Here is an 18,997-nt window from a genome sequence, read left to right as displayed (position 1 = left end):
AGGCAGAGCCAGGGGGATCTCTGTGAGTTCGAGGCCAGCCTGGTCTACAGAGCGAGATCCGGACAGGCACTGAAACTACACAGAGAAACCCTGTCTCAAAAAACCAAAAAAAAAAAAAAAAAAAAAAAAAAAAAAAAGATGGAGGAAGTCACCAGTCCTTAGAGATGCCGGGAATTCACGGACCCTCTTAGAAGAAGGGCATGTTGGGTTGTGAGTGACTTTTTCTGTGTATTCTTCTGGCTCTGTACCATTCCTTCATGCCACTCCAGTCCCCAAATGGAGTATTTCACTAAGGCTTCTCCAAGACTCCTTTTCCTCCAGCCTGAGATGAGCCAGGGAAGGCTGGGGGTGGGGCAAGTCTATTAATATCTCTTCTCAGCTGATTAACTCTCCATTAATTTTCGCTCCGTTTCTAAGCCGAGCAGGGGGAGCAAGCTAATGGGCCCAGGCAGGATGAGGTAGCCAGCTCCAATGATATCTAAAGGCGCCTACAGGGCAGCCAGGAGGCCTGGAAGGAGCCAGGGCAGTGTGGGTAAGGTGGCCCTTCTCCGAACCCCACCCAGCCATTCCAGAGCTAGGCAGCTCAGGAAGAGGGACCGAGAAACAGGTCTTTTGTTAGTCACTGTGGCTTACATCCAGCCTCATCATGGTCTCTGCCATTTTGTGTTCATCTCCACCCCATGCCCATGCTCTATAAGTTAGGGTTCTCTCATCCTTGGCCCTGCCCTGGTTTGCTATGTAGCTCTGGCAGGTCTTTGTTCTGGGGCTTCAGCCCACCTGCGGAAAGAATGGTGGGTAGGTTTCCCAAGGAGCGCCAGCTGTGACTGGTTGAGGTTGCTGCCTAGAGCCCTCCTGTGTCACCAGGACTCTGGCATGACGTCATCCATGGCGCAGATGAGCTGGAACACACACACATACACACACACACACACACACACACACACACACACACACACACACACACCACTTGTTTGACACCCCTGGCCACTGGGTGATCCCGAAAGCCCTTCCAGTTATGTTACGGCTGATAATTTATGGCACCCTGGGAATTCTCATTCCACCCAGCACTGATGACGTCATTCTGAGTGACTTCTCTAGAACCTGGGAAACTGAAGTCAGCCAGTCTCCCTGTTGCTCCCCATCTGTTTCCTTCACTCAGCAATTTTGCTGCTTCCCACAACCCAGGCTTGGAGCTGGGAGAAGTGTTGGGGTTATGTCCCCCACTTGTGCAGGTTCAGTGGAGGGACGCATCTTGTTCAGGGCCATCCTGGTGGCAGAGCTCCGTGTGGTCATCCCCCAAATCATATCACTGGGTCCAAGTTCCAGGTTCTTAATTCCCCATCACGCTAGCAAGGTATTCTGGGAATCAAGTATAGGGAGTCTTGCCTGAGGATTAGGGGGGTTTTGCAGGTGGGGTCAGCCACTTGAGTCTTCCTCATAGCTTTCTAGATCCAGAGTCCACAGAGCCCTGGCTCAGACCCACTAACAACTTCTTTTGACTCTTTTTTTTTTTTTATTCTTAGCTCTGTTCTAAAAATGACGAACACGTTTGTTCTCCTCTCCCTGAGTCCCCGTTTGAGTTACTCAGCTGCAGCTCGGACTGTAAGGTTACAGCCTGGAACAGATTTAGTGCAGCCAAAAGGCCATCACGAGATGTGTGTTTCAGATGAACTTCCTGAAGAAAGGAAGAGCAGCTGGACCCGGGATGGGAAAGCTTGCCTCGGAAGGGAGCATGTGACAGCGTGTGCTTCTGCCAGCACAGATCCCGGGAACCGGGGCTTCTGACTGGGACGCTTGGCCTGATCTAGAAGCAGTGTGGCCTGTGTCCCCAGCCTCAAGCTTCGGACCCGGGGCTAGGCACCTCAGGGGTTGCAGACAGCAGGGAAGATGGGACTCCAGTCCATTTGTGCTCAAGCTCTGACTCTACCCGATGCTTGCTGCAAAATGGAGATTAGAAGCATGCCCCCGACACAGGGGTGTTGTGTGAGCTCCTAGGTGCTATTGACAGAGTTTTCCAGCCCCTCATGCCTGGGCCTTCACCCTGGGTCTCCCCTTAGCCTGAGCCTTGGTTTTTCAGCCTTTTACTCACCTACTAAAGTTCAAGTGTCAGCTGCTCAGAGAAGGTTCCTGGCTACTCAAGGCAACCTGCCATCTTCTTGGATTTTGTTGTTGTTTGTTTTTGTTTTGGGTGTTTTTTTTTGTTTTGTTTTGTCTTGTTCTTTGCTGCCCCCGCCTCCTCTGGCTTCCTCCAGCCTCTCTCCAGCTCTAAAATGTATTATTCCCGTGTTCTCTTACCTAGCTCCCTTCATCAAAAGCCAAGCTCTAGGAGGGCAGGGGCATGATGGTCTTGGTGTGCCGATGACTACGTCCAACACAAAGCCGGATGCAGTACAGCATGTGATGGGGGCGGGGAAGACAGGAAGTGAGGTGGGGGCTGGCTTCTGTCCTTGTTGCTGAAATGATAGCGGTATAGTTAGTGCGTATAGCATAGCAAGGGATCAGTGCTTGCTCTGTGTCAGCTACTGCTTTCTAAGCACCTCACCTGCAACCGCCCCCACCCCAACCCCATCCTCAGCAGGAACGCCTTGGAGTAAGTCCTGTCTGGTATCCCTCTGGCAGGTGAGGAATAACTGGAGGAAGTGTGGTCTCTGTGAGTCGGCAACTCCGAAAACCAGCACCCATTGCCTCTCCCCGAGTGAGCACAAGCTCCAGGATCCCATCAAGAGTCCAAGCTGGTTTCCACGCTTCTAGTTATGACTGCCACAGTTGAGCTCTGGGGTATCCAGTCTCTACCCTGTCTGGGCCTCAAGGTTCAAGGGGCTGGGACCCCCTGCCACCAATGATGGAGAGGAGCTTGAGACTCTGATAGAAGAGGCGGGTGTCTCCAAGTAGGCTGCCTTCTGCCTAGGTCACAGCTCAATGAGCAGCGGAGTCAGGACTGGGACTCCAGGCGAGGCCCTTCCCATAGCCTGCTTATCAAATTCTATGGTTCTTGAAGTTGACTGTTTATTGACCATGTGCTATTCCAGAAGTATGGAACAGATTTGTCGGGTTAAGGAGCAGGCATGGAGATGGCGAGGAGGTAGTGGTGGCTCATCCGGGTAGGCAATGGGTTGCCTTCCTGCAGACTGCTGGGTCTCCCACAGTGACTAACCCTCCCCCCCCCTCCCCACTTTCTCTCTTCCGTCCAGATTGACAGTGAAAATGAAGCTCTCTTGGCTGCGCTCACCAAGACCCTGGATGACATCCCCGAAGACGATGTGGGGCTGGCTGCCTTCCCGGGACTGGATGAGGGAGACACACCATCTTGTGTCTCAGCTTCACCTGCCCCTTTATCGGAGCCCCCCAGCCCCACCCTGGAGAGGCTTCTATCCCCAGTGTCTGAAGTGGATGATGAGCTTTCACTGGTGAGGACTGTGGCCTGGGGGCTGGTATCAGACTGTAGAATGAGGGCTGGAGCTGTCCGTTCCAGCTCAGTCAGGGTCCCTGAGTACCAGGATGGACATGGTTTCTGCCGAGAGCCTCGGGTGCAAGGCCTCGCTGGGCCTTTACCCTTCCTGCCTGGACAGTGGCATTAGACTTGGTTCTATTTCTGTTTTAAACCTTGAAATTACACACAAACATTTTCACGAAGATAACACATATAGGATCAAAGCCCGAGCAGGAAACAGAAACGTGGACAGTTAAAAGCAAAACCTTCCTAGCACTCCTACAATTGCCTTTTCCTTCCCCAGAGGTAACCATGGTTACTGATCTGTTACATGACTTTCCTCTTCACCTTTTTTTTTTTTTTCAAACTACAAAACCAACAGAGCCTGCGTGATGATAGACCGTTCTGTACCTTGCTTCCTCAGAGCAGTGTGTCCTGGAAACCCTTCAGATGAGTGTGTGGAGTCTTGCCTCCCCCTTATTGGCTGTGTAGTATTCCAGGCAAGGATGTGCCATCATCATTTAACTGTTCCCCTGCTGATGGACATCCGTTGTCGACTGCTCCGTCATCACACACAGTATTACAGTCATTGGTTGCCGCATGTAGGTAGATAAGTTCCAGAAATGCAAATTCTGGGTCTGTGGATACATGGTTTTTCAGTTCCAATAGATCCTTGTAGATGATGCTTCTAAGAGATTGGGCCAGTTTTCACACTGAGTGCAAGTTAAAAAGCTTTTTGTATGAGTGTGTGTAGAGGGTATGTGGAAATGTGGGGAGTAGATACTGCCTCTGACTGGCTTTTCAAGGGTCTGAACCTCCCAAGTTACCGAGGACACTTGTCCTGGACTCTGGCTGAGGACATCAAAGCCCAGGTACATGGTCAGCTTTGTGCGGATGCAGGGGGTTCCTCCCTTCCTTTGGAGCTGCAACTTCTGGGGTTGCTGAGACTCAGCTGGGAGGGGGGGCGTTGTTAAAACCTGTCAGAGCTGGGAGGGCTCTTAGATCCTGGAAAGGCCCTCTATGAGCATCAACTTCTGCTCTGAGGAACAAACGTAAGACCTAGGGGCGGAGTCTCATGGTAGGTTGGTATGCCAATCAAGTTAGACCCATGTGTACTGACTTATGTACTAGGGCCCTGTGACTTCTCTTCTGCTGCCTTTGAGAGCCCAGAGCACTGGGGAGACATTTGCCAAGTGTCTGCTGTGTTCCAGCACAGATTGTGTTCCGTCTCACATTATGGCTCCCTCTTGTGGGGTCCTGCATCCTTCCAGACTGGAAGAGGCCACTTAGATTTGAATTTTAGCCCTGCCAATGAGAGCTTGTGGGTCCTTAGGCACACACCCTCTCTTAGCCTCTCCATGACTCAGCTTTCTGATCCATGGGAGTAGATAACAGGGCCTGGGTCAAAGGCTGTCAGGAGGAGTACAGTGGGTAGTACCTGGGGAGCATTTAGAACAGTGCCTAGCGTACAGGCCCACCTACGACACACTGCCTGACTCAGATCCCTGACAAGGCCATTCGTAGTAAGAATTCTCAGTGTTATTTCTGTACCAGGCCACTGCAGGAAACCTTGTCAAGGGAAAGAGCAGCCCCTGCTGGTCCAAGATTGTCCTAGTCCTGAGCTGAGCCTTGGATTCTGCCTACACTGCATACCGCTTGCCTGAATGATTCTGTTTCCCCCACACTGTATTAGCCTTATGGAAAGTAGACTAAATGTCAAGTCTCCCGGCATACTGATAGTTCTGGAGGGGCCTAGGGAAGTCACGCAGACCCTAGGCCTTGCCTTGGATTCCAGAGAACTAGCCTGTGGACTTGGGAGACTAGGAGCCTCGTGCAGATCTAGGCATATCATGAGGTCAGCAGTGTCTCTCAGTGGCAGCAGTTGGACTCTCAGAAGTGAGGAGCACAAAAAAGTCTCAGATCCATTGATTTGGAGTGTCGTGTCCTGTCCCCCTCCTGCCCTGTCTTGTATCAGTGCAGAGAAGGAAATAGATTGCTCAAGGTATTGCCTGGAATGGAGCTCAAGTGGACTAGAACCAGATCTCTCCCCTCCCTCTAGCCCAGGATGCAGAGTGGTGTGTGTGTGTGTGTGTGTGTGTGTGTGTGTGTGTGTGTGTGTGTGTGTTTGCAGTCTAGGTAAGGTGTCAGGGATCCTCAGCTCCCCAGGAAACACTTGGTGCTATAGTACTATCCCAGGACACTTCTCGTCTTGTTCTCACCCTTGGCTGTGGTGGAACCTGAAGATGTTTTTCTTCAGCCTCTTCACTCTCAGGATGGATGAACTGTGCACCTGACAGCAGAAGAGCTTCGACAGTCTTTATTTCAAAAGTTATCTGAGGGCTAGAGGGTAGTCCAATAGGTGGAATGCTTGCCTGGCACATATGAAGCCCATAAAACTGGGTGTGGTGCTGTATGCATGCCTGAAAACTCAGCACTTGAGAGGTAGAGGCAGGAAGCTCAGAAGTTCAAGTCACCCCTGACTACATAGTTTGAGGGCAGCCTGGGGTACATGTGACCCTGAGTTGTTTTTAAATTAAATTCCAGTCTTATGATTTGACCAGTAAAGACTTGGGAGTCAGATGCTGGGGTGAAAACCTGCTAGCTCAGAGAGGATGAGGAGCAACCAGCTGACCTTCCTCCTTAGCCAGCATCCCAGAAAGAGAGCTTCTCTTCCACCATCTCAAACTGAAAAAGCTGCCAACAGTTGCACAAATCCTAAATGATCTTAATAAAAACCTGGAGCCAGATATCAGGGTGAAAGCTGAAAGATCAGAGAAGCAGAGCAAGCCACCGCCACCACCTCTTACCCACCAACTTCTTAGCCTGAAAAAGCACATGTTCCTGTCTCCTCCCACCTTATATTCCTTTCTCTGCCCAACCATATCATTTCCTGTCTCAACCTTCCTAGTGCTGGGATTAAAGGTGTGTGCCACCACTGCCTTGCTCTGTTTCTCTTTTAGACTGGATTAATCTTGTGTAGTCCAGTGTGGCCTTGAACTCACAGAAATCTCTGCCTCTGCCTCCTGAATGCTAGGATTAAAGGTGTGTGCCACCACTGCCTGAACTCTGTGACTAACTCTGTGGCTGGCTCTGTCCTCTGATCTTCAGGCAAGCTTTATTTTCGAGATTACAAACAATATATCACCACACCCTCCCTACTACTTCCTGTGCATTTCTCTGTCCATTTTCCTGATTCTATGGATGTTTCCTGTCCACTAGTTGCTGGCTCCGGCTCTTGACCCAGTGTTGATTTTATTTAATTATCATAATATTGAGGTTTACAGTGTGATCAAATATCCCACAACAACCCTGCCTCCCCCCTCCCCACCCACCCACACATGAAAAAAATAACCTTTAGGTTAGCATTCTTTTATTTGTATGGAAACAATTGAGTGTGTTGGTAGTAACATGCATTGTGTGTGTGTGTGTGTGTGTGTGTGTGTATGTGTGTGTGTGTGTGTATTCTTGTATGATTTTTATATTCTTGTATGATTAAAGCCTCATGAAGGCTCACAAGAGAATAGTGGGAGTTGCCTCTGGGACGGAGAAAGGACCTTGAGAAGGAAGGAAACTTGCTTTTAATTGTCTACCTTTTAGTATTTTAGTATTTCTCTCTCTCTCTCTCTCTCTCTCTCTCCCACACACACACACACACACACACACACACACACACACACACACACATACACACACATACACACACACACACACAGGTTAACATTTGTGAGTACTGTATATTTAATTGAAGAAATACATTGATAAATGTCACGGACAAAGGGGAAGTCAACTGGAATCCTGTATAGAGCATCATTATGGTATCTCACCTCTCCTGCGTGTCTATGTGTGTATACATGTGTGTCTATTACAAGCACATGCAGCGTGAGCTGACACTGTCCTAATGGTAGAAAGAGCAGGCATCACCCAGGCTTGTTCTCTTGAATCACTGACTGTGCTATCAGTGGGGTAATGGTGTTTGGGAGTTCGGTAGACAGCAATTGGTTTTCTGCGTTACCTGGTCCCCTTGGGGTCTCTGGCCTTGACCAGGGCGTGGTCAGCGGACATGTGCTGCCCTGTGTCTCTGAGTGTGTTGGGCCTAGTCTCTTCCCCCTCTTCCCCTCTTCCCAGCTGCAGAAGCTCCTCCTGGCCACATCCTCCCCAACAGCAAGCTCTGACGCTCTGAAGGAGGGGGCCACCTGGTCCCAGGCCAGCCTCAGGTCCAGAAGTCAGCGGCCTTGTGTCAAGGTATTTCTGCATATGCCCAGAAGTGACCTGGGCCCCAGAGGGGGCTGTCAGCGGTGGCTTAGGAGTGGCAGATTCAGTCTACCTCCGTTTCTCCCTCTGTCCTCACACAGCCCTGGTTGAGCCAGAATCCTTGAAAGCAGCGTAGTTTGAGGCTCTGGAAAGAGCCCTGGACTCTCCCATACTCGGATGCTTCAGCCTGTGAGATAATTGACACAGTTCTTGACACACATTAGAGCAGGGACAGGAAGGTGTGGCCCCGGGACAGATGGGAACAGGATCCTCACTGGTTGTGGAGGCCATAGTCCATGTCATATTAAGGTTTTAGGATTTCTTTTCTGAGGAGCCACTGGCCACTTTAGAGCTTTGCACATAAAAGGTGATACCCACACCTGTACTGGCCCTATTTTTTGAAGGATCTGCAGAGGCTCCAAGGCTGGGAGCCCTGTAGAAGTCTAGCTGTCTCTTTCTTCCTCAGCAACTCAATTTGGCAGGTACCAGCCCTGCTGGAGGCTGGGGATGAAGTGAAGGAACAGGCTATTCCCACAGTCCTGGAAAAAGACGCTGGGTCTGCTGGCTACCCGAACAGGCAGAGGGAGAAGAATTGTGCCCCTCCCAGCTCACTCTGGCCTATTTCCTTCTCCAGGTGGATGGCACCCAGGACAAGAAGACCCCCCCCATGCTGCGGTCTCAGAGTCGGCCTTGTGCAGAACTGCATAAGCACCTCACCTCGGTGCTGCCCTGCCCCCAAGTGAAAGCCTGCTCCCCAACCCCACACCCAAGTCCTCAGCTCCTCTCCAAGGAGGATGAGGAGGTGGAGGAGGATTGCCCGAGCCCCTGGCCAGCTCCAGCCTCTCCCCAAGACTCCCTAGCACAGGACAGGGCCGACCCCAGCTGTGCTCAGGCTCCCCAGGAGGATGTGAGATCCATGGTACAGCTCATTCGCTACATGCACACCTACTGTCTGCCCCAGAGAAAGCTGCCCCAACGGGCCCCAGAGCTGGTTCCCCAACCCTGCAGCAGCCCCTCCAGGCAGATCCCACCCCGGTCCCGGCATCCTCCCAAAGCCTTCTGGACTGAATTCTCCATCCTAAGGGAACTTCTGGCTCAAGACGTCCTGTGCGATGTCAGCAAGCCCTACCGCCTGGCCACACCTGTCTATGCTTCCCTCACACCCCAGTCCAGGCCCAGGCCCCCCAAAGACAGTCAGACCTCCCCTGCCCACTCTGCCGTGGCAGAAGAGGTGACAATCACTGCTTCCCCCAAGAGCACTGGGCCTAGACCCAGCCTGCGCCCTCTGAGGCTGGAGGTGAAGCGGAATGTCAGTCAGCCTGCCAGGCAAAAGCAAGAGGAAGAGGAGGAAGAAGAGGAAGAGGAGGAGGAGGAGGAGGAAGAGAAAGAGGAGGAGGAGGAGGAGTGGGGCAGGAAGAGACCAGGCCGTAGCCTGCCATGGACCAAACTAGGGAGGAAGCTAGACAGCTCTGTGTGCCCGGTGCGGCGTTCCAGGAGACTGAATCCAGAGCTGGGCCCCTGGCTGACATTCACCGATGAGCCCCTAGGTGCTCTGCCCTCCATGTGCCTGGCTACAGAGACCCACAGCCTGGAAGAGGAACTGGGCAGCCTCACAGACAGTCGTCAAGACCAGCAGCTCCCCCAGGGATCCCAGATCCCAGCCCTGGAAAGCCCCTGTGAGAGTGGATGTGGGGACACAGATGAGGACCCTAGCTGCCCACGGCCCCCTTCCAGAGGTAGTCTGTGGTCCACACGAGAGGGTGGGGTGGGCATAGCATCCCCACTGAGAGCTGGGAGCTCTGCATTCAAGTCCGCCGTTGTGTGTGTTGAATGAGTTTCCATCTGGCTGTCCGCTGCCCTCTCTGTACAATGGGGTATTGGGCAGGTCTTCAGGAAAACATCTGCTCTTGAAGATTTTCATCCTGCATACCAAAGCACTGCTTAATGAACAAAGAACAAGAGGCCTGCCTCCATAGGGATAGGGGAGAAGGCCAATAAAAAAAAGTGAACAAAGCTAGGCATGGTGATAAACACGGTACTTAGGCAGGGGCAGGAAGATAGGGTTTGAAGCCAGCCTGGGCTACATATAGAGATCTGTCCCAAATAAAAGAACCAACAGAGACTTCAGGCCGGAGGCTCAGCGCTGTTTAGTGAAGGACCCCTCACCAGAACCATCTAGAATCACAGCTTGACCCTGGGGCCTAGGGCTCAGAAGGCCTGGCCAGTGTGCTGCACTCTGTGGCTAGCAGGGGTTGCCTCACGGGGACCCAGCAATGCCATGTGTATTTGAATTGTGCCTGACCGTTCCCTTAGATGACCAAGGCCACACATCATATTAAAGGGCAGCTGAAAATGTGAGGACTCCCCCAAGGGGAGAGTATTTGTGATGGTGTATATGGGGAATCTTATTTTCTTTTTTCTTTCTTTTCTTCTTTTCTTTTTTTCTCTTTTCAGACTCCCCCAGGTGCCTCATGCTGTCCTTGTCACAAAGGTAGACTTTTTCAGAAGTTATTGGTATACTCTTCTGTGAGATTAAGATTTGTGCATTTGGGTGGGAGGTCATCAGCCCCTGAGGCCCCAGCCCTGTCCTCAGGCCCTGCCCTGATTGTCATCTCGAGCCCTCAGGATCCAGACTCCCTCCAAAGGGAGTGTGTTTTAAAGAGGTAGCCCCTGCAAGCTGAGGGGAAAGATGGAGGGTCAAGCCATTTCATAAGCTGTCATCTCCAGGCCCCTGAAGTGTGTTCTTTGGGGTGGGGACTGGAGGCTGACAGTGCTGTGGGACTTGAAGCAAGTTCCTTCTCTCTCCGGGCCCGAGTTGCCCTGCATCCATCTTTGCCCATACCTTCCCAAACTGCGACTTGAGTGTAACAGCCAGGCCGGGGCCCCCTCAGCAAGCTCTCTCTAGGCCCCTTTCCATGGCAGAACCAAGGCCTGTCATAGTGTCCTGTGCTCTCCTCAAAAGTCTGGGGCCGTGGAAGCCTCCTACTGACCAAGCCTCTTCCCTTTCTGTCCTCTCTGCCTCTCCCAGCGACCCTCTTGGCAAGAAGACCTTTGAGGAGTCCTTGACGGTGGAGCTTTGTGGCACGGCAGGTGAGCCAGGCGTCCAGCCGGTGGGGTGCCTGTGGGGAGCTGGCAAGGCCCTGGGCAGGAGCGCTTCTGACCTCATGAACTACCCTAGCCTTGAGATGCATGGGGAGCAGGCTGGGAGGAGGGGTCAAGGCCCAGGGCCAGCCCTTCCACGGCTGGTTCCAGCAGCTGAGGTGATACTGAGTTCAAGAGACAATGATACAGCTCTGGAGGAGACTGCAGTCTGGTGGGGCTAACCCCTTCAGGAGCCTGGTGTGCCGTGTGCTCGTTTCATAGTATGAGCAGAAACTCAGCTGAGACAAGAGGGTCAGTGTGGCCTGTGGGGGTACCCAGCACGGCGTCGGGGAGCGGGCCACTGAAGGGTTGGAGGATCGACAGGCGTTGGGAAGACAAAGCCGAAGGGTGTGCTTAGCCGAAGAATTGGTATAAGTAAAGACATGACAGAGCAGAAGTTCGGGGTCCATCTGAGTTGTCCCCCGGTCTGGCCAGAAGGAACAAGTAGGGATGAAGGAAGAGTAAGTAGTTCCCCAAGGACCAAAGCCAGAGGTGCCTGGTGCTATCCGATAGGCTTTGGAAGAGAATAAGGAGTGGGCGTTTTAGCAAGTCCCTGCGGCGCGCTGGAGAGAACAGAAGGCATAGTCAGATCCAGAAGCATCAGGAACACCGAGGGGGTGGCCGTCCCAGGGACACGTGCCTGCTCTGTGCTGGGGTACTCCTGAGGCAGGGCTCTCGGCACGATGGGCTGTAGAGCAGGAGCAGGCGTCTCTGACCTGGACACATCAGCTGCCGTTACCCAGTCCCAAAGGGATGGCCAGTGCATCTCATCTCATGCCAGCTCCTAAGAACAGGAGGACTCTTGGGCTGCATGCGGGCTTCGGCAGCAGTGTGGTGACCAGTTAGTTACGCCTGCCCTCCACCTGTAGGAATGTTGTGGCATGCCGCCACTCCTTTCTCCTCTCAAATGGAACTCTTTTTTTTTTTTAAAGTATGTATATTTATTTACTTATTCTTTTTTCTTTTTTATATTCCTCCTTATTTTTTAAATGAGCATAATATTTGCAGTTGTAACCATTTTTAAGTTCACAATTCAATGGTATGAATTACATTCAAGATATTAATTACACTCGTGATATTCATTAATTGCACTCATGATATTAATTACATTTGTGGTATGCATTGGTTACATTCACAGTATTCATTCAATAACTGTATTTATGATATTCATTAATTACATTAATTGTATTGATTTATTACATTCATGATATTATGTCCTGATACTACTGTCCGTTTGTGGGGCTTTTCCATCACACAAAACAGAGATTCTGTACTTGGAAATCATTGTCCTATATTCCTTCTCTATCTTGAGATAACGTCTAATCTTTCTGTCTCTATGAATTTGTTGCTTTTTGTTTGTTTGTTTTTGTTTTGTTTTGTTTTGTTTTTTTTTTTTTTTTTTTGGTTTTTTGAGACAGGGTTTCTCTGTGTACCTTTGCACCTTTCCTGGAACTCACTCTGTAGCCCAGGCTGGCCTCAAACTCACAGAGATTCACCTGCCTCTGCCTCCCGAGTGCTGGGATTAAAGGCGTGCACCACCACCGTCCGGCTGAATTTGTATATTCTGTATATTTCATGTAGTACAATTCTATAGTATCTGCCCTTTTTTTGAATGTAAAAACATTTTATGTACAACTGCAGGAGAAATAATACACAGATAGCTTGAACATAAAAACAGGTTGTGATTCAAGAGTCCAGGGTTATTTGAAACTGGAAAATGTCAAATGGAACTCTTGTGTCCTCTGAGGAGACCTGCCTTTTCCTCACTTATTTCTCCCTCTTGCCTGGGTAGGACTCACTCCACCCACCACACCTCCATATAAGCCCATGGAGGAGGACCCCTTCAAGCCGGACACCAAGCACAGCCCAGGCCAAGACACAGCTCCCAGCCTCCCCTCCCCTGAGGCTCTTCAGCTCACAGCCACCCCAGGGGCCTCCCACAAGCTGCCCAAGAGACACCCAGATCGAAGTGAGCTCCTGTCCCACCTGCAGCATGCCACAGCCCAGCCAGTCTCCCAGGCTGGGCAGAAGCGCCCCTTCTCCTGCTCCTTTGGAGACCATGACTACTGCCAGGTGCTCAGGCCAGAGGCTGCCCTGCAGAGGAAGGTGCTGCGGTCCTGGGAGCCAGTCGGGGTCCATCTTGAGGACTGGCCCCAGCAGGGTGCCTCCCTGCCAACTGAAACGAAGGCCCCTAGGAGGGAGGCAGACCAGAGCTGTGACTCTACCCCCAAGGACAGCATGCAGCTGAGAGACCATGAGATCCGTGCCAGCCTCACCAAGCACTTTGGGCTGCTAGAGACCGCTCTGGAGGATGAAGATCTGGCTTCATGTAAAAGCCCAGAGTATGATACCGTGTTTGAGGACAGCAGCAGCAGTAGTGGCGAGAGCAGCTTCCTGCTGGAGGAGGAAGAGGAGGAGGGAGGGGAGGAGGAGGATGAAGGAGAGGACTCAGGGGTCAGCCCTCCCTGCTCTGACCACTGCCCCTACCAGAGCCCACCCAGTAAGGCCAGCCGGCCACTCTGTTCCCGCAGCCGTTCCAGTTCTGGCTCCTCGTCCTGTGGCTCCTGGTCACCAGCCACCCGGAAGAACTTCAGGTATGCTTGGTGGCCCTGGGGAGAGGGGTGTCGGAGCCCCCACTAGCTGCCAGAGGGGAGGAGCCCTGGGGACTTGCTTTGAAACTGAGGCTGCAGCTCTGCATGTGGCTCCAGTCCTAGTCAGAACCCATGAGAGGGGCTCCTCAAGAGTTGGGCTATCCGAAGCAAGTCAAGGCTGGCAGGGGACTGTGGGAAAGAAAGAAACCCACCTTCTGGCTACCTGTGACTTTATATCCTAATGACCCTGGCACTTGTTTCCTGCTTTGTATTTGTCAAGAGATAGATTATTTTTTATGAAAATATGCAGACCCACATAGTTGAAAAGGAACATGATGTTAATATGTTAAAGAAAGATCAGTGTAATTTCCATTTATGTTCTGAAAACACCCTGATGAAAGCAAGCTGAAGTTTACTCCCAACGCTTGGGAGGCAGAGGCAGGCAGATCTCAGTGAGTTCAAGGCCAGCCTGGTCTACAAAGCGAGTTCCAGGACATCTAGGGCTGCTACACAGAGAAACCTTGTCTTGAAAAACCAAAGCAAACAAACAAACAAAAACAAAACAAAACGCTGTAACAAAAAGTAGCTTGGAGAGAAAAGGGTTTATTTCATTTTACAACTCTCAGGTCACACTCCATCACCTAGAGAAATCAGGGCAGGAGTTCTAGGCAGGAACCTGGAGCCCGATTTGGGGGGAGAGCAGTTTCTACTTGTTCTGATCACAGAGGCTAATTGGATCAGCTTTGTCCTTGGGAGACTCCAGAAAGATTTGGGAGGTTCCCAGCCCTGTGCTTGAGGTTACCTGGGCGGCCACTAGATGGTACCCTTCAGCCTGGAGCAGAGCCCTGGAGTCACGGGGGATTTATTGAGATGCTGCTGGTATGCTAAGCATCTGAGTCTGTGGGTGTGGATAATTGGCATTTCTAATACACTTTCATAGCACTGTACTCTGAGGTCAGAATTCAGATCTTATAGATACCTTTTCTTAGAGTCAGCTTTACATGCACGCATCTCTACCAGCTACTCTTAGCTCTTCGAGGACCCCAAGAAAGCAAAGGTCCCTCTCCTCATCAGGCTCTACATAAACATAAATTCTAGAGGGTTCATGGACGTCCTACAAACCGGTGTGGAGAAGTGCTAAGTTATGTGTTACTATAAATGGCTTCCCCCGAGCTTCCGCTTACAAACCGTCGGCACGGTGGTGCCTCACAGAACTCCCAAGGCTTGCTTTCCGGTTCTTCTCTCCTTCCCCAGGAGTTTGCTGGGACACACCTCTCTGTGAAGGTTTGTTCCTAACGCCACTGGCGTTTCCCCAATGTTGAGCCCATCCACCAGGGCCAGCAGGAGAGTTCCTGAGCGCTTCCTTTTCCCACCTAGCCCATGGATTTGAACAGGGTCTGCATTCCAGGGGCCCAAAAATTGAGACCAGACCTTCCTTGAGACTATGGATTCATAATTTTCTCAGATGTAGGCCCAGTGTAAACCTGGTGATTGCTGTTCACTGGACAGAGTGACTTGGTTATCCCTGCTCAACTGCCCACAGAGCTATGTATCTGACAAACTTGGAAAACCACAGCCTTCTCTAGACAGACTTTCTTTCCCTTGGCCATCAACAAGAAATGCGTTGAGGCCAGTCGAACAATGCCAGCTCAATCCCGTGACTTCCAGTCTCAATCTAGAAGGAAAGGGCTCGCCAACTCGAATCTCAGTGAATGATCATCCTTGACTGAATAGCACTTGAAAGTTAGCGAGTCACATCGCCTTCTGGTATCCCGTTTAGTTCGGCTTCACAGATGCAGTTGGAGGACACGTGTATTTCTTAGCCCCATTTTATAGATGAGGAAACTGAGACCAGAGACGGTAAATAGAAAAAAAATGAGCAGTACTAATCTAACCTTTTTTTTTTTTTTTTTTTTTTTTTGGTTTTTCGAGACAGGGTTTCTCTGTGTAGCTTTGCGCCTTTCCTGGAACTCACTTGGTAGCCCAGGCTGGCCTCGAACTCACAGAGATCTGCCTGGCTCTGCCTCCCGAGTGCTGGGATTAAAGGCGTGCGCCACCACCGCCCGGCTAATCTAACCTTTTAAGTGCGTTTTATTTACTGCTCACCAATGGCCCAGGAGGTGGGCACAGTTGGCTGTATACCTATGTTGCAGATGAAGAAGTAAGTCGAGAGGATTGGTAGACTGGCCCAAGGTCACTCTCCATAGGGAGGTAGTAGAACCAGGCCTGACGCTCAGGCTGTGTGGCCCAAAGCCTCATGTTCTTCTCTTTGGGGGAGGGCAGGCCCTGGGTGGGGCTGCAAGCCCTGAGAACAGGAGGAGATGATGAGCTCTACCATGGACGTGCCTGTTCCAGACTGGAGTAGGAACTATCAGAGAGCAGTGATTCTAGCTGAGACCTGATTCCAGCTCTGGCTTCTCCCATTTCTAGTTCAGGGCAAATCCTAGCTGGAACCCGGGACTCGGACTTTCTTTTGGAAAATGGGAATATATAAGACCGTCTGGGATTTTTTTTTTCCATCCAATCAATAAGGCAAGGAAGTGAAAGGGCTTTCTAACAGCAGAGAAAGGTAAGGCCTGGAAGGTCAGGGCCAGAATTAGAACAGGGTGCTTCCCAGGGCTCTCAGCCTGGGAGCCGGCAGAGGACAGCTGACCAGTGCTCAGTCCCACAGTCCGGGCTGGGTGTCTGCAAGAGGGGGACTGAGCGCTGTGCCCTGTTTGTTCCCTGACAGACGTGAGAGCAGAGGGCCCTGTTCAGACGGAACCCCGCGCGCCCGGCATGCCAGGAAGCGGCGGGAAAAGGCCATCGTAAGTGATCCGGGGTCCCTGGGCCTGGAGTAAATGGGGTGTCAGGAAATGCTAAGCCCACCAGCCTTCAGCCTCTGCCTGGGCAATAATGGACTGTAGCCTGCGTGCAGGACACAACTATTTATCTTATTTGAAAGTAACAAGGGTAGCCAAAAGCCGTTAAGGGTAGCACCGTGCAGAGCCAGCCCTTGACTGGCCTTGGTGTGCAGCGGGTAGCCAGTTAGGACTCTGAGGGAATCTGAAAGGATCAAAACAGAGGATGGTGGGGGTCAAGCAGAGATAGGCTGCGTGGGCCAGGTCATAATCTGCGTCTTCTGTGTGACCTTGGGCAAGTGCCTAGCTTCTTTGAGCCTCAGTTTATTCATCTGTACATAAGAGAGTTGGGCCTTATGCTTCATAAGGGGTCCCTCAGTAAGCTTGTTCCATCCCCCACCCACCTGGAGGATCTTCTCAGAGCTTGTCCCTAGACGCTGGGGTTACCCACAGAGCTGTTCCCGGCAGCCTGCAGGGTGCATGGGTCAGTCAGTTACGTCATTGCCCTTGAAAGGAGGGAGGGAGGGTACAACAGAAACACAAAAGGATGAGCAGCCTCACTGGTTGCCATGCTTTGGGAGGTGGGCGTGGGGGGGTGGGGCACACAAATCCCAGAGGTACACCGCCTGTGGGATGAGTACTTAAAACTATAGGTAAAGCCAGGCAGTGGTTTTAATCCCAGATCTCAGGAGGCAGAGACAGGTGGATCTCTGTGAGTTCGAGGCCAGCCTGGTCTATAGAGCCAGTTCCAGGACAGCCAGGGCTGTTACACAGAGAAACCCCATCCCTAAAACAGAACAAAACAAAAAACAACAACAACAAAACTAAGGCCAGGTGTGGTGACACACACTTTACATCCCAGCACTTGGGAGGTGGGGCTCTGTCCACAGAGGCAGGTTGGTCTCTGTCTGGTTTGTAGGGGTCAGAGTACACTGGAAAGAGAGAAGGAGACGGGCATTATGGCCGTCGGAGCCACCATTTTTATCTTTGAGTTTACCAAAGATAAATGTCAGGTCTACATAGTGGGTTCCAGGCCAGCCAGGGCTACATAGTGATACCCTATCTCAAATGAAAAAGAACAAGACCACAAGTGAGCATAGTCTTCTTGGGTTCGGTGGTTTGACACCTGGTATAACCCTAGGCTTACAAGGGACAGCAGTATAAAGACAGATTAAGTCCCTACTCCCGTGGTTGAGACAGAAAGGAGAGAGAGACAACAGACTCACAAGCAAAGAAAAATTGATGGGATTAAGAATTGGTATAGATTCCCTGAGATTGATAGAGTCCTGACTAGAATTTGGACCATTGGGGGTAACATACTTACATTGGTGACTTATGAGGGGTATCCATAAGGAGCTTGGGGACAAAGTGTACAGAGCCTAAGAATGGGGGGTAGGAGGCAGAAATTCAGGAAGTTATCAGGAGTCTGGGGAGGAGGTGCTTTCTCTCTGGACCTGGATAGACTCCAGTGTGTCAGAGCAGGCTCCAGGACCACATACGTGGTCCTATTGTAGAGCCTTGCTCTGGAGTTTCTTTCCTGCCATCTGTGGTTGGCGGATGGGCTGTGTGGAGAGCTGCTGGCTGTTCCTGTGCATAGAGAAAGCCTGTCTGGGCCACACACTGCCTCAACCCACAGGTATCCAGGCAACGGCCGCGAGTCCATCACATCACGGATCTCAAGGGAGAGGCAGGAGGTTGCAGCCTGGCCTCCCTGATCATTTCCTCTGCCTGTCTATTCTGCATGCCCACTAGCATCTAGCATAGAGCTAACCTCTCCTGAAGGTGACTTGTGGGGTGTCTGTGTCATGGCTTCATCCAGCTTTCCCTGGTAAATTCCAAGATAAAATGGTGACTCCTTCGGCTCTAACGCCCATCTCATTATCTTTCCTTCCAGTGTACTCTGACCCCTACAAACCGCCAGGTCCCCAGTGTATTCTCCGCAGCTTGCAGGCTCAGCACAGGGCTGAGCAGAACATGTCTGATGGTGCAGCGCCTCTCTGCCCAGGCGCTGCTTAGTCCCCGCATGCAGGTGCCTCCCCGGGGGCATGCTTCTTCTCCTGCACTCAGTGGTCCCTGCTCCAACAAGGGCAGGTCCTTTGGTGTAGAGGTTGTCGTGGTCCTCTCTCTCTGTCACTCTCGCAGGGTTGCTGCCCAGCCAGGCCTAGACAGAGACTCCCTGAGAATAATGACGGGGTCCCCTCTCGGTCCTCCTTGAGCAGGGTGAAGGCCGTGTGGTATACGTCCGAAATCTCTCCAGTGACATGAGCTCTCGGGAACTAAAGAAGCGCTTCGAGGTGTTTGGTGAGATAGTAGAGTGCCAGGTGCTGACAAGAAGTAAGAGGTAAGCCGGAAGCAGCTGTTGCACATGGGTGGGGGCAGGGAGCTGGGAGAAGGACCGTGATGACTATAAAACTGGTGACAGCACCATGTCCTGCTGATGCGTGACCCGGTGCCAGGTAGTTTCCATGCTTTCTGTCCTCCGAACGTTCGGCGCGACTGAAACCCAGCCATTCTGCTGCTTTCCTTCCTGGAGGAATCTCAGAGACGTTAACAGGGAAGAGCTGGAGCCCATGTATGCTTCAAGGCCTTTGTTCCAACAACCACGCAGGCCAGGAAGTGCTCTTTGACTGCTTGAAGATGCGCTTGTTTGGGGACTCACTGTGGCACGTCTCCATGTCACTCACAGGCCTTCCTTCCTCTGCAGCAAGTCCTGGGCCTGCAGTCTGCTAAGTAGGCCTGGCTGG

General features: G+C 51.6%; 1 protein-coding gene across 4 annotated transcripts in view; it reads left to right on the top strand.

Annotated features, from left to right (window-relative positions):
• Window positions 1-18,997, top strand: part of Ppargc1b (PPARG coactivator 1 beta) — a 117,672-nt gene that overhangs the window by 84,971 nt on the left and 13,704 nt on the right. The window contains exons 3-10 of one of the 4 annotated variants that reach the window (XM_052742267.1): window positions 3,192-3,407; window positions 7,556-7,672; window positions 8,316-9,417; window positions 10,136-10,172; window positions 10,710-10,771; window positions 12,615-13,416; window positions 16,145-16,220; window positions 18,470-18,594. In XM_052742267.1, the coding sequence (XP_052598227.1) occupies window positions 3,192-3,407; window positions 7,556-7,672; window positions 8,316-9,417; window positions 10,136-10,172; window positions 10,710-10,771; window positions 12,615-13,416; window positions 16,145-16,220; window positions 18,470-18,594 (2,537 nt within the window). The remainder of the gene's footprint in view (window positions 1-3,191; window positions 3,408-7,555; window positions 7,673-8,315; window positions 9,418-10,135; window positions 10,173-10,709; window positions 10,772-12,614; window positions 13,417-16,144; window positions 16,221-18,469; window positions 18,595-18,997) is intronic. The other 3 variants (XM_052742268.1, XM_052742270.1, XM_052742269.1) reach the window with 3 other exon arrangements.

The sequence above is a fragment of the Peromyscus californicus genome, unplaced genomic scaffold (genome assembly GCF_007827085.1).
Source record: "Peromyscus californicus insignis strain IS unplaced genomic scaffold, ASM782708v3 Scaffold_17__1_contigs__length_78620276, whole genome shotgun sequence".
In the NCBI taxonomy this organism is placed as follows: Eukaryota; Metazoa; Chordata; class Mammalia; order Rodentia; family Cricetidae; genus Peromyscus; species Peromyscus californicus.
Note: the sequence above shows the minus strand (reverse complement) of the source record. Positions and strands in the feature narration are given on the sequence as shown.